The following is a 15125-nucleotide window of genomic DNA, read 5'->3' as shown; positions in this document are numbered from 1 at the left end:
GAACTACCAGCGTTAGTTGTGTTGCTTTACTGCCATTCATCATGGGATATTAAAGAATCTCGCCAGAAGTAGTAGGTCATCTGGGTACTTTTTTGCTTAATCTTTTTTGAGTACTGTGATTTCGGACATACTTATTTTTCCACATAATGTTATTCGTTCCCTTTTGTTCCCTTCTATAGGGATTTCGTACACTCAAGTACACTGATTTTAACTCTGGAGTTAGGGCCTTAGATTGAGAATTCAAAAAAGTGAATTCTCAATCTAAGTTGTTTGTGAAGGAGAATTCAAAAAAGTTTGCCATAAAGGAATTAAGCTTAGGGCACCAAAATGGTTAGCAGCGACACTGCCTGTGTATTTGGATCCTTTGCCATGTCATGTTCTCATTGGTTTATGGTCATGTCATGTGTTTTTCAGTTGTGTGTTGCCATTGGTTCATTGTGTTGATTACTTTCAGGTGTGTCTTGTTGTGTCATTAGTCCTTGTGTATACATAGACATCATGTTTCTGTAGTCTTTTGTCAAGCTTTGTTCTCTGTAATTGTTTTTGGTGAGTCTCAAGTGTATGTTTTTGATTCTTTAGTCAAAGTCATGTTTTGTTTATTTTCAATAAATTGCTCTTGGATTCAACTGTGCTCCTATGAGTTGGCTAAATATAACAATGTAATGGAATTCAGTCATTTACTGCAATAATTTGAGAGAGAAAAAGGTTTTTTGGAATCTTGTTCAATTTCCGAGCATCTGAACTTTATTTTTTTGTTATAAATATTGTGTGCTCATGTGTCGCCTTAAAATAATTCCAGGCCTTTTCCTTCTGTTCACACATTCAACATGCTGGTGCAAAAGCTAAGCTGGGTCACTTGTAAGTACTTTTGAAAAATCATGCAAATTGAATTGGTTCCAATCTTCTAACTTGTTGTTATTGGACTTTCAGTGCTGCTGTTTCTGTATCAACATGGTAAGGCAACTGACTAAAACATGTGCAGTCTCATTAAAGACTTTTAGGTGCAGAACGTTTAAATAATTTTACTAATTTCCTATGCAGGGGCAGAAGCCAAAGAAAAGGTTGTTTGTGAAGGAGAGTCCATGTGTCTCAAATGTGGTGAGTAATTAGTCATTTGAGTTATGTTCGGCTTTTGTTCACACAGTATGAGTATCTTGAGCCTTTGTGTCTCCTCTGTTTCTCTCTCCTCCCCCCTCCCCCCTTTAAACATCAGATTCGGGTTTCATAAAGGTCATTAAAGCCAACTATGGGCGAACTGATTGCAAAACGTGTGCTAGTGGGAAACCAGCTAATCAGCTCTCAAATAAACAATGCAGAGCAGAAGCGTCCCTCTCTATAATGTCTGCTCGGTAGGTTTGACCGATAACATAGGAAAATAAATGTACAATTTCAGTGTATGCATTAGCACAAGATGCATATGTGTATAGTATATTAGTGCTAATAAGTACTTGTTGTTTGTCTGTCCATGAATCAGGTGTGATGGAAGAAAGAGCTGTACTGTTCCTGCAGTGAACTCTGTTTTCTCTGATCCTTGTGTTGGGACTTATAAATACCTGGATGTATCTTATGAATGTATCCCAGCAAGTAAGTAATTTCCATCGTTCACTTTGAAGTTTAATATTTTATAAAGGAATAAAACCAAGGAATAAAATATTTGCATATCTTGTACTGGAGTAACTGTATTGTCTGACCTCTGTTCCCCTTCTCCCCCCCCCCCCCCAAAAAACTAGAAATAAGTGTAACCTGTGAAAATGGTCATAGCGTCATTAAGTGTTGTAAGTACTTTTTTTTTTTTTTCGTTTTTTTTCTGCATGTTATTTACTATACTGAGATCAGAGTGTATAGCCTCATGTCCACAATGCTTTGTATGGATCAGTCCTGCTGCAGTACATGTTGGCACATAGTTTTTTTATTTATTAAAGTGATTAATTGATATCGGTGTCTGTGTATCACAAGGTAAAGGTGTTATTCATGTTCATCATGCCAATTATGGACGACGGGATCTCGTAACATGCCCTCATGCATTGGCAACCACACCAGACTGTTACTCTCCTCAGACCAGCAGCCTGCGTTCGAAGTACAGCACCAGATACACTTCATCTAGAGTCACTTTAGGTCACACTGTCTTCAGCTATTCTTTAAATGTATCCAAGGGACAATGTATATTGAGAATCATTATCCTGTGTATTAACTTTTACACAAGGACAACAAAGAAAAATGTGACGTAGTTTGAGACCGTAGAATGATACAAGAGCTGATAGACAGTCTTTTTCTAATTCTTCCAATTTCTTTCTTAAGGTGCGACGGGAAGAAGTCGTGTCGACTATGTGCTTCAAATTCTGTCTTCACTGATCCATGTGTGGGTGTCTATAAGTATCTGGAAGTGACGTACTGCTGTAAATAATATTGACCATCCTGCCACAAATGCACTTTATGTCCATGTGTCATGATTGTCAACAAATGACAATAGAGACCAAAATAAAAAGTTGAATCCAAATGTTTTCCAAATGGTCTCATGAATTTCAGTGAAAAAACTATTGGTTTCTAAATGTGCAATTTTCTATATATATAAAAAAAAATGTAGGTGATGTTTGTGGGAACTGATAATCTGTTACACTACACTGTAAAAGATATCAGGGTGTTTACATTAAAGGTGTTCTGAGTGTCACTTGTTGACGTTTAAAGTATTGTCAAACAAAAGAGGTTAGCTAGACCCTCCCTCATTCAAGCATTAACCCCCAAATCCTTGTCGGTTATTGGCTGGAACAGTTTTTTGTTGCCGTTTGTGGAGCCTGGGGTGTTTGCAGAGATAGTGTCTTTTTACTGTGTGTTCAGGGGACAGGCAGCTAGTGGATAGTGAGGAGATATTTATTGTATGTGACAAATGTTTTGGCCTAAAAACGCTTGACATTGCTTTAATCATAAGCTAAACAACTAAGTTATACAATTTTAAATTGTATAAGTTGAAAATACTTCTACAGCAGAGTTGATTTTACTTAAAGGCAGCCATTTATTTTTTAATGGTGTAAATATGCTTTAAAAATGGGGTTTTCACAGTGAAGCCATAACCATTTTTGGCTCCCAAAAGAACATTTTTAGTGAACTTAAAAGAACCACCAAATTGTTGAACCTTTAAAACACGAGTTCTTTCATTTCTATTTCTTGTAAAGCTCTTTTGTAAGAATTTGTATTGCAAAAAGCACTCCATGTATAAAGCATCCTAACATTTGCAAATACACTAAAATCTGATTTAAAGTGCTTGAGTAACCCTGTCCTATATCAAGAAGCCTCCATCATTGCCCCACCACTTCAGAGTGTGTGCTAGACTCTTTTGCTGAGAAACATTAAATACACTTGCATCTTGCACAAATTTGCATGGGCTGCACTGTTTCCAACAAATTGTTTGTAGGAAATCTGGTTACACCATCTGTCTAGAGACTTAAGTTATGTTCATGTGACCTGGAGAAAGATGGCTGAAGATTGAGACTCTGCGCTGCTCCAGGCCAGGGTTTATTCTATTTTCTTTTTAAAAATCTCTTTCCAAGCAAACATGGCAATATTGCCTTTCTTTTCTAATCGACTGGCCTGTCCAATGGGAAAAAGAAAGCAACTCAGCAATAGCTCACATACTCTATAGCCGGCCCGAGCCTTTTGGGGGCCCTAAGCGAATTCGATTTGGGGGCCCCCTCCCACTATGCGGAGTCACCTGTGCTTGACGATTATTGACACATATGTCACGCAAAAATTATACATTATTAATTAATACAGTGAGGTTATGTATTAATAAAAAATAAATACTTAATAAAAAATAGATACTTAAATAAAAAAGTTTTAACTTTTACTTTACTCTTTTACTAACTCTTTGAAACTTCTTAAAACAAACGGTCTCAAAACATATCAAATAAATTATTTGCTAAAATAATGACAAAACTGAGAAATCAGAAACATAATTTGCTAAAATAATGACAAAACTGAGAAATCAGAAACATAATAAGACTAAGAGCAAGGGTTCAACAATGACAATTATTATTGAAAACTGTAAAAAATATTATTATTTCTCAACTGTCTCAATACAGTGGAAGTTGTGGAACTGTCCTCAAAATCTTTTTTTTTATTATTATTGTAACAGACTTCGTTGGATGTACTGGCGCTCGTTGTATATGTGTGTATGCAATGTATTTTTCCCCTCTGGCTTGCCGTAGATAGGAATGGGTCATGCGCACTTGATACTGGAGTGTCGCGGGTTCCCTTTCGAGAGGTTCCTCCTATTGCGTAAGTCTTTATGTAAAACGCATTGCAGCTGCACAGCATACAGCAATGAGCGAGGCAGCTCGGTCATTGGCTGTGCTGCGGCAACTGCACGAACCTATGACGGGGCGACTCTGAACCCGCTTCCAATGAGCGTGCTTCGCGCCCACGCGCGTCAGAGCCCGCCAAGATGGGCGTGGCCAAGGGCTATATATTGGGCGCCCCGTCGTCTGAGTTCTTTAGATTTAATCTCCTTCAGCAAAGAACCTTCTCTTCGCTGGATCCTCCGGATTTGTTGGAGTCTTTTCGCCGCCGCCGTCGACAAGCCTACAGCAGGACTGCTTCGAGGATGCCGGCGCCTTCAGCCGCCTTCGATCACCTTTTCTGCTAAGCCATCCGGCGCGCATCATCCTATATCCTTTTCAAAGCTATCAGTGTTAGAGGAGATAGCTCTCTAAAAAGAGCTATCAGTGTGAGAGGAGATTGCTCTCGAAAAGTGTCGCCCCCGCGACACTTTTCTAAAAGAGCAAATTATCAAGGCGTTGTTTCAAATGCGTTCCTGCGCCTCGTGTCGAGGCCCTCTTCAGGACGGGGATCGTCACATCATTTGTGCCCGCTGCCTGGGACCGGACCACGCAGAGGCTGCCCTTACTCGAGGCGGATGTCCCGAGTGTGACGCCCTGGGCCTCACCGAGCTGCGCGCTCGCTTCGCCGTTTTCACCGCGAAAGAGCCCACCTCTTCCGTGCTGCCATCTCCTCTGGTCGAGCCGCTCACAGAAAAAGAAAAAGAAAAAGAAAAAGCGCCGCTCACAGAGGCCGCCGGAGCACGCGGTTTGCAGTGATGTCACGCCGGGCCAATCCCCGCGTGCTTCACCACCACCCGAAGACTCCCCGCCGCCAGTCCAGTTTACACAGGCGGACCAGCACCCCTCCAGCGGAGCGATGGGGCTCGTCTCGTTTGGCGCGTCAGGGGATGACGATGACAAGGATGACAGTTTTTCCTGTGATGCTGCATCCGACGACTGGCCGGGTTCGTCGTTCGACCCCGCGCCATCGACATTAGCGGGCACGAGCGCGGGCTCCAGCATGGACTCGGAGATCGTCCGCATCCTATCTAAGGCCGTGGAAGAAGGCCGGAAGAACCCGCCCGCAGCCGACTGGATGAGTGGTTCCTGCAGGGGCGCCGACAGGCCCCTCGACAAAGACCCTCCCCCTTCTTCCCGGAAGTTCACGACGAACTCACGAAGTCGTGGAAAGCCCCGCACTCCGCTCGCCTGAAGCCTTCTTTTTCTTTGTCGCTCTCCTCTGTGGACGGCGCGAAAGAAAGAGGCTATGAGGGGACTCCGCCCCTCGAGGAGGCTGTGGCCAATCATCTGTGTCCACCCTCCAACGCTGGATGGAAAGCTAAAGCTTCTCATCCCTCGAAGCCTTGCCGGTCTACTTCAGCTCTCTCCGGTCGCGCATACGCCGCCGCCGGCCAAGCTGCATCAGCGCTTCACTCTATGGCTGTCCTCCAGGTGTTTCAAGCTAAACTTCTCCGCAGTATGGACGAGTCTGGACCCGATCCTGAGGCATTCAAGGACCTGCGCAGCGCCACTGACATAGCGCTGCGAGCTACAAAAGCCACCGCCCAATCCATCGGCCATGCTATGGCTAACCTGACTGTCCTTGAGCGCCATCTGTGGCTGACGCTGACAGAGATGAAGGATGCAGATAAGGCGTCATTTCTCGACGCGCCTATCTCCCAAAGCGGCCTGTTTGGACCAGCGGTGAAGGAGTTCGCCGAGCGCTTCACCGAAGCCCGTAAGGACTCGCAGGCTATGCGTCACTTCCTGCCCAAGCGATCTAGCTCATCGCAGAGCCGCCAAAGGCCGCCTCAGCAGCAGCGAGCTAAAACGGCGCCTCCCGTCTCTCAGCCCAGACCTGAAACGGATTTTCGACGCCGCTCGCGCTCTGCCAACAGGAAACAACCGCCCGAGCGACGGGGACCTCGGCCCAAGATTGCGCTGAACCCAGAGCCTCGAAAGTCCTCCTAGCTACAGGGAGAAAAAGGGAGAGCGCGTGTCTCGCAAGAGCCGGACCGTTCTCTCCAAAACGTTTAAAGCATTACCCAGTCCCCTTACAGGCGGCTGGAAATGTCTATACAGCAGCCAATGTGCCAGCCACACAGCTCGCCCACCTGCAAACAAACGCCGTTTTTACGGCGACACACAGAAATCACATAAAGAGCCATTTTCTGCCTGTGTCATTAAAGGGTCACATGTCCACACCAAAGTGCGCATTCCCACATATCAAAACTGTCAACGCAGTGCCAAATGTTTTCCCAGCTCAAGCTGGACGCCCCATAAATGTAGATTGTGTGCCAACTGTCACGTATGCACCACTACACATAAGCACTGTTCCCACAGTTATAAACACTTCCCCAGTAAAAGCGGGAAGTTGTATAAGAGTAGCGCGTGTGCCCGCTGTTATGCACGCACCCCAACTCACAAACACTGTTTATATGACCAAAAACCTCCCGCCATGAGCGGGAAGTTTTATGAAAGTGGCTACCTGTGGTAGGCAGTTTTATGAAACTGCCTACCACAGTCTATGCACCCCCACCCATAAGCACTGCCCATACAGTGTTAAACATTTCCCCATCTCACTCTGTGAGCATTACGGCGAGCGTGCCTGTAATCTCACACGCACCCCTGCACTCGGCATTCAACAAAGCTGCTCAGCGCGTGCCCGCGCCGCTGAGAGCTGTAAGCTCGGTATTAGCACAGAGCGATTCGCCGGCGGGAGCCATACGTCACTGCGCCACGCCCCCAGCCAGCATTCAGCCCATATCTGTGCGAGCGAAAGCTTGGGAAAATATCCCCGACATGCCGAAATGGGTTTTGAACATAATAAAACACGGTTACTCGCTTCAATTCGCTCGCAGACCGCCCCGCTTCACAGCAGTGGTCGAGACGAAAGTGAGAAAAGATGTTTCACATGTTCTACGCACCAAGATGCTCAAACTGTTAGAGAAAGGCGCTATAGAGACAGTCCCTCCCTCTATGAGCGAGGCAGGTTTTTACTGCCGCTATTTTCTCGTCCCGAAAAAGGATGGCGGTCTCCGCCCCATTCTAGATCTCAGACATCTGAACAAAGCTTTAATGATTCGCTCGTTCAGAATGTTAACAACCAAACATATCCTCGCGCAAGTTCGCCCAGGGGATTGGTTTCTATCAGTGGATCTGAAAGACGCTTACTTTCACATTCCGATAGCGCCTCATCACTGGCCCTTTCTGAGATTCGCTTTCGAGGGACAGTCATACCAGTACACAGTACTACCATTCAGCCTGTCACTGGCACCCCGTACATTTACGAAATGTATGGATGCAGCACTTTCCCCCCGAGGCAGCGGGGAGTGCGAATACTGAATTATCTCGACGATTGGCTAATCCTAGCACAATCAGAGAGCCAGTTAGTGACACACAGGTCTTGGATTATCAGTCATCTAGATTGCCTGGGTCTAAGAATCAATTTTGCAAAGAGCATGCTATCCCCCAGCCAGAATATTTCTTTTCTGGGAATAGTGCTAGACTCAGTGCAGATGATGGCGCGCCTCTCGTCAGAGCGCGCGCTCACTATCCGGCGCCTTGCAACATCGTTCAGAGCGGGTGCGCGCGCCCCCGTCAAGCGATTTCAAAGGATGCTCGGTCTCATGGCCTCAGCATCAGCTGTACTCCAGCTAGGATTGTTGCACATGCGTCCTCTCCAACGCTGGCTCAAAAGCCGTGTCCCCACTCACGTGTGGCGCTCGGGCCACTTTTTAATCAGAGCGAATTACGGCTGCATAAAAGCCCTGACGCCCTGGAAAGCTGTCGACTGGTATCAGTCCGGCGTGAGTTTGGGCGTGAACACAAGGAGAAAAATGATCACAACAGATGCCTCCAAAATAGGCTGGGGGGCCCTTTACGAGGGCAGGCCTGTCTCCGGCTTGTGGTCAAACCCGGAGAAGCGCCTACATATAAACTGTCTGGAATTGAAAGCGGTCGCTTTGGCTCTCAGAGCCCTGCTCCCGTACCTGAAGGACAAGCACGTCCTAGTCCGAACGGACAACATGATGGTAGTTTTGCATATAAATCGTCAGGGTGGACTCAGATCGAGCTCCCTGCACTCGATGGCCAGGGAGCTCCTCCTATGGTCCCAGCGCAACCTGCGCTCGCTGTGAGCAGCGCATGTGCCGGGTGTTCTGAACCAGGGAGCGGACATGCTGTCCAGAGACAAAGTTCTCCCAGGAGAATGGTCTCTCCACCCCCTGACGATTCAGTGGTTATGGCAAACCTTTGGCAGAGCAGAGGTCGACCTCTTTGCCTCCAAGGAAAATGCGCACTGCCCTCTCTTCTTTTCAAAGAGCACAGACGCGCTCGCCCAAGTCTGGCCGAGCCGCCCGCTGTATGCCTTCCCTCCGGTCGCGATGCTACCTCAGGTCATCAGTCGGATCAGGGAAGAGAAATGTGCAGTGCTCCTGGTAGCCCCACTCTGGAAGAACCAGACGTGGTTTCCAGAACTGATGCAGATGATGCAATCTGCCCCATGGCCGATTCCACTGAGGCTAGACCTCCTCAGGCAGGCCAACGGGATGATCCTCCATCCCCGCCCCGATCTGTGGGCCCTCCATGCGTGGCCCCTCAACGGGTTCCCGGGAACTTCCCCAGTGGAGTGTTGAGAACCATCACTGAGGCGCGAGCGCCGTCTACGAGGTGCTTATATGCCCAGAAATGGAAGGTGTTCAGTGACTGGTGTAAATCCAGGAACCTGAACCCCGAGACATGCGAGGTACCGAGTGTGCTCGTTTTCTTACAAGAGCTGTTGGAGGCAGGCCGCACCCCCTCCACGCTCAAAGTATATGTGGCTGCCATAGCGGCATCACACGACCCTGTAGAAGGACGCACGCTAGGGAAAAACTACCTAGTTGTTCATTTCCTGAGGGGCGCCAGGAGGATAAATCCCCCACGCCCCCCCTCGGTGCCGATCTGGGACCTGGCCACGGTCCTGGACGCACTCAAGCGTGCCCCGTTCGAACCCCTCCGAACTGTGCACCTTAAACAGCTCTCGCTCAAGACTGCTCTCTTGCTGGCTCTCGCCTCGGTCAAGAGAGTGGGCGACCTGCACGCGCTGTCATCAAGCGCTGCCTGCCTGGAGTTTGGACCTAACGACAGCAGGGTTGTCCTCAGGCCAAAACACGGGTATATTCCTAAGGTGCTCTCTACACCTTTCAGAGCACAGGTGATATCTCTAGCCGCGCTATCGTCTCCAGCAGACGAAAGCGACGCTAATTTACTCTGCCCGGTCAGGGCGCTCAAAGTATATTTGGAACGTTCTGCCCTGTTCAGACAGACAGAGCAATTGTTCGTATGCTTTGGCGGCCGCACCAAAGGTCTCGCTGTTTCAAAGCAAAGAATATCGCGCTGGATAGTTGATGCTATAGCGCTGGCTTATGAAGCCAAGGGCCTTCAGTGCCCCTTGGGCATCAGAGCTCACTCTACGAGAGGCATGGCCTCCTCGTGGGCGTGGTCGAGTGGGATACCCATTCAAGATATTTGTGCGGCAGCAGGCTGGGCCTCGCCGTCAACATTTATCAGGTTTTATAACCTACAGGTCCCCTCATTGCACTCTAACATACTGTCGGTCTAACTATGCATAGGCTGGGGTGTGTACATGCTGAGCATTGTCTCCTCCCTCATAGAATCCGTCTCTGACTGATGTAGAGGATTTTTCATGCATGACAGTACATAAAAAATGAGCTTGTGTGTTTCTCTGGACGCCCATTGGGCCGTTCCACGTTGTCCTTTATAAAGCCCGCCTTCGGCTGGCTCGTTGGATAATTACTTTGCTTAGAGGCTCAGGCATCTGCCTCCGGCTTAATAGAGCGAAGTCAGCACGCACAGCGTTTTACATGGCGTTCCCATAGCGTAAGCTACTTACGCAATAGGAGGAACCTCTCGAAAGGGAACGACTCGGTTACTAACGTAACCTCGGTTCCCTGAGAGGAGGGAACGAGTATTGCGTAAGCTGCCGTGCTTGTGCTTGGTCAGTTTGCTTCAGTCGATTGAACCTAAAGAACTCAGACGACGGGGCGCCCAATATATAGCCCTTGGCCACGCCCATCTTGGCGGGCTTTGACGCGCGTGGGCGCGAAGCACGCTCATTGGAAGCGGGTTCAGAGTCGCCCCGTCATAGGTTCGTGCAGTTGCCGCAGCACAGCCAATGACCGAGCTGCCTCGCTCATTGCTGTATGCTGTGCAGCTGCAATGCGTTTTACATAAAGACTTCAATATTTCTCGAGAAAAGGAGTTTTCCCATAGCGTAAGCTACTTACGCAATACTCGTTCCCTCCTCTCAGGGAACCGAGGTTACGTTAGTAACCGAGTCGTTTTGGAGTTAGTGATCTGATGTGTGGTATAATAAAGTGGAGAAGAGTTCAAACAAACTGCTATGTTTATTATTTATTCAAACTGCTACCCTTACACCTAGAAGGTTAAGTTCCCCTGCGGCTGTTTTCTCCAACTTAAACCGATATCTATCGATACGTGCTGCTACCTCAAGTGACAAAAACGTTACATACCGTAAATAATTATGCAAACATACTTTTATCTTGCTCTTTTTTCTCCTCCTCTGTCCATTTCTTCTTTCTATTTTCGGCACCAGAGGGATACGTCGGTCCATAAGGCACTATTGACACAGGCCGACATGCGTCTGATGCATAAGTGCCATACCTGTTAACTAGGCAAAGGCAAAATCTGTGGCCTCTTGTGTTAACCGCATGGATGAATCAGTCAAAGCTCGCTTACATACAAATAACAGAGCTTTGGGTGATTTAAAACATCAGTCGCTTTGGTCGAGTGCTCTTTCTAATCTGTCTAACTGGGCACTGACGCTGACCAAGAAAGACGTATGAAGGAAGCAGATGTAAAAGTACTAGCAGTTGTAAGGATGGATCTCCTACAGTTGTTCAAATTGTAGGACTGAAAATAATCCGAGATATTTGAACATTTGCTTTACTGTGTTTTCCACTCCTTCTTTCTTACCCCAAGGACCATTTGGAATTCTTAAAGACGGAGGTGCCGATATGATGTGCAGTCTCACATTTGGGATTTAGTCACATGGTCAGGGAAAGGATAAAAGAAGATTGTAACTGTTGCTCTGGGTCTTTTTGATTCTCTGGCTCCCATTATTGGGGCATTCTCTCTTTGCCTCATTTCTTTCTTTCCCTCTCTTTCTATCTCTCAGGTAACATTTTACATATATGCTGTACAATTAATGGTATAAGTTTGTGTATCATCTCATACATCTATTTTGTAACTATTTTACGTGTAACTATAATGCACAGTTTTCTACCATCTTGCTAATAATGTTTCTTTAGTCATTCGGCAGTCCTGCAGCCCGAACAACTGTATGAAATCCACTCTTACAACTTCACTCAACTTGCATTCAATGGACACTTTACTAACCCATGATGCCAAAGGAGAGGATTTACGAATGGCAGTGAAGTAATCACAACTGACTCTGAATAGCTTAATGAATTCCAATAAGTATTAAATAAAAAAAATAACATTTATTAACACTATCTTACCGCAAAGGTCTAATTATTTTCTTTTCAATTCGGACATGTTTATTTTGCCACATAATGTTTTTCGTTCCCTTTTGTTCCCTTCTATAGCAGGGATGTATGCGATTTCGGATGCAGTCACTGATTTTAACTCTGGAGTTAGGGAGCTGATTGAGGCCTAGTCCACACGTATGTGGGTATTTTTATTAACGGAGAAGAAGAAAAAAATCGCATCCACACAAGCACGGTTTAAAAAAAATCTCCATCCACATTGCATGAAAACGCAAAAACAAGATATGAACCACTATTGCACAGACTCATCTCATGTAAACTAAGGAGATAGAGGAGCATAATCTGATGTCAAACAGGGAATAATAGCGCACACTCTGACGTCACAACCCAAAATCCCCTGGCAGGAGAATTCAAAAAAGTTTGCCATAAAGGAATTAAGCTTAGGGCACCAAAATGGTTAGCAGCGGCACTGCCTGTGTATTTGGATCCTTTGCCATGTCATGTTCTCATTGGTTTATGGTCATGTCATGTGTTTTTCAGTTGTGTGTTGCCATTGGTTCATTGTGTTGATTACTTTCAGGTGTGTCTTGTTGTGTCATTAGTCCTTGTGTATACATAGACATCATGTTTCTGTAGTCTTTTGTCAAGCTTTGTTCTCTGTAATTGTTTTTGGTGAGTCTCAAGTGTATGTTTTTGATTCTTTAGTCAAAGTCATGTTTTGTTTATTTTCAATAAATTGCTCTTGGATTCAACTGTGCTCCTATGAGTTGGCTAAATATAACAATGTAATGGAATTCAGTCATTTACTGCAATAATTTGAGAGAGAAAAAGATTTTTTGGAATCTTGTTCAATTTCCGAGCATCTGAACTTTATTTTTTTGTTATAAATATTGTGTGCTCATGTGTCCCCTTAAAATAATTCCAGGCCTTTTCCTTCTGTTCACACATTCAACATGCTGGTGCAAAAGCTAAGCTGGGTCACTTGTAAGTACTTTTGAAAAATCATGCAAATTGAATTGGTTCCAATCTTCTAACTTGTTGTTATTGGACTTTCAGTGCTGCTGTTTCTGTATCAACATGGTAAGGCAACTGACTAAAACATGTGCAGTCTCATTAAAGACTTTTAGGTGCAGAATGTTTAAATAATTTTACTAATTTCCTATGCAGGGGCAGAAGCCAAAGAAAAGGTTGTTTGTGAAGGAGAGTCCATGTGTCTCAAATGTGGTGAGTAATTAGTCATTTGAGTTATGTTCGGCTTTTGTTCACACAGTATGAGTATCTTGAGCCTTTGTGTCTCCAACCACATGGAATGTATTTAAACTGCCACAATTCTGTTCTACATCAGATTCGGGTTTCATAAAGGTCATTAAAGCCAACTATGGGCGAACTGATTGCAAAACGTGTGCTAGTGGGAAACCAGCTAATCAGCTCTCAAATAAACAATGCAGAGCAGAAGCGTCCCTCTCTATAATGTCTGCTCGGTAGGTTTGACCGATAACATAGGAAAATAAATGTACAATTTCAGTGTATGCATTAGCACAAGATGCATATGTGTATAGTATATTAGTGCTAATAAGTACTTGTTGTTTGTCTGTCCATGAATCAGGTGTGATGGAAGAAAGAGCTGTACTGTTCCTGCAGTGAACTCTGTTTTCTCTGATCCTTGTGTTGGGACTTATAAATACCTGGATGTATCTTATGAATGTATCCCAGCAAGTAAGTAATTTCCATCGTTCACTTTGAAGTTTAATATTTTATAAAGGAATAAAACCAAGGAATAAAATATTTGCATATCTTGTACTGGAGTAACTGTATTGTCTGACCTCTGTTCCCCTTCTCCCCCCCCCCAAAAAACTAGAAATAAGTGTAACCTGTGAAAATGGTCATAGCGTCATTAAGTGTTGTAAGTACTTTTTTTTTTCTTTTTTCTTTTTTCTGCATGTTATTTACTATACTGAGATCAGAGTGTATAGCCTCATGTCCACAATGCTTTGAATGGATCAGTCCTGCTGCAGTACATGTTGGCACATAGTTTTTTTATTTATTAAAGTGATTAATTGATATCGGTGTCTGTGTATCACAAGGTAAAGGTGTTATTCATGTTCATCATGCCAATTATGGACGACGGGATCTCGTAACATGCCCTCATGCATTGGCAACCACACCAGACTGTTACTCTCCTCAGACCAGCAGCCTGCGTTCCAAGTACAGCACCAGATACACTTCATCTAGAGTCACTTTAGGTCACACTGTCTTCAGCTATTCTTTAAATGTATCCAAGGGACAATGTATATTGAGAATCATTATCCTGTGTATTAACTTTTACACAAGGACAACAAAGAAAAATGTGATGTAGTTTGAGACCGTAGAATGATACAAGAGCTGATAGACAGTCTTTTTCTAATTCTTCCAATTTCTTTCTTAAGGTGCGACGGGAAGAAGTCGTGTCGACTATGTGCTTCAAATTCTGTCTTCACTGATCCATGTGTGGGTGTCTATAAGTATCTGGAAGTGACGTACTGCTGTAAATAATATTGACCATCCTGCCACAAATGCACTTTATGTCCATGTGTCATGATTGTCAACAAATGACAATAGAGACCAAAATAAAAAGTTGAATCCAAATGTTTTCCAAATGGTCTCATGAATTTCAGTGAAAAAACTATTGGTTTCTAAATGTGCAATTTTCTATATATATAAAAAAAAATGTAGGTGATGTTTGTGGGAACTGATAATCTGTTACACTACACTGTAAAAGATATCAGGGTGTTTACATTAAAGGTGTTCTGAGTGTCACTTGTTGACGTTTAAAGTATTGTCAAACAAAAGAGGTTAGCTAGACCCTCCCTCATTCAAGCATTAACCCCCAAATCCTTGTCGGTTATTGGCTGGAACAGTTTTTTGTTGCCGTTTGTGGAGCCTGGGGTGTTTGCAGAGATAGTGTCTTTTTACTGTGTGTTCAGGGGACAGGCAGCTAGTGGATAGTGAGGAGATATTTATTGTATGTGACAAATGTTTTGGCCTAAAAACGCTTGACATTGCTTTAATCATAAGCTAAACAACTAAGTTATACAATTTTAAATTGTATAAGTTGAAAATACTTCTACAGCAGAGTTGATTTTACTTAAAGGCAGCCATTTATTTTTTAATGGTGTAAATATGCTTTAAAAATGGGGTTTTCACAGTGAAGCCATAACCATTTTTGGCTCCCAAAAGAACATTTTTAGTGAACTTAAAAGAACCACCAAATTGTTGAACCTTTAAAACACGAGTTCTTTCA

The 15125-nt window shown here is 44.7% G+C and overlaps 2 protein-coding genes across 2 annotated transcripts; both read left to right on the top strand.

Annotated features, from left to right (window-relative positions):
* Positions 1–827: 827 nt before the first annotated feature.
* LOC130075675 (L-rhamnose-binding lectin CSL3-like) lies at positions 828–2404 on the top strand. Its single transcript, XM_056240420.1, has 8 exons — positions 828–858; positions 931–954; positions 1042–1098; positions 1214–1349; positions 1475–1584; positions 1731–1775; positions 1957–2077; positions 2299–2404. The coding sequence occupies exons 1-8, from the start codon at positions 828–830 to the stop codon at positions 2402–2404; spliced, it is 630 nt and encodes a 209-aa protein (XP_056096395.1).
* A 10394-nt stretch (positions 2405–12798) lies between these two features.
* Positions 12799–14377, top strand: LOC130075685 (L-rhamnose-binding lectin CSL3-like). Its single transcript, XM_056240431.1, has 8 exons — positions 12799–12829; positions 12902–12925; positions 13013–13069; positions 13191–13326; positions 13452–13561; positions 13704–13748; positions 13930–14050; positions 14272–14377. The coding sequence occupies exons 1-8, from the start codon at positions 12799–12801 to the stop codon at positions 14375–14377; spliced, it is 630 nt and encodes a 209-aa protein (XP_056096406.1).
* Positions 14378–15125: the final 748 nt, after the last annotated feature.

This window comes from Rhinichthys klamathensis, unplaced genomic scaffold (assembly GCF_029890125.1).
Source record: "Rhinichthys klamathensis goyatoka isolate OS25496 unplaced genomic scaffold, OSU_Roscu_1.1 h1tg000020l_1, whole genome shotgun sequence".
Taxonomy (NCBI): Eukaryota; Metazoa; Chordata; class Actinopteri; order Cypriniformes; family Leuciscidae; genus Rhinichthys; species Rhinichthys klamathensis.
This window is presented reverse-complemented; position numbering and strand designations above follow the sequence as displayed.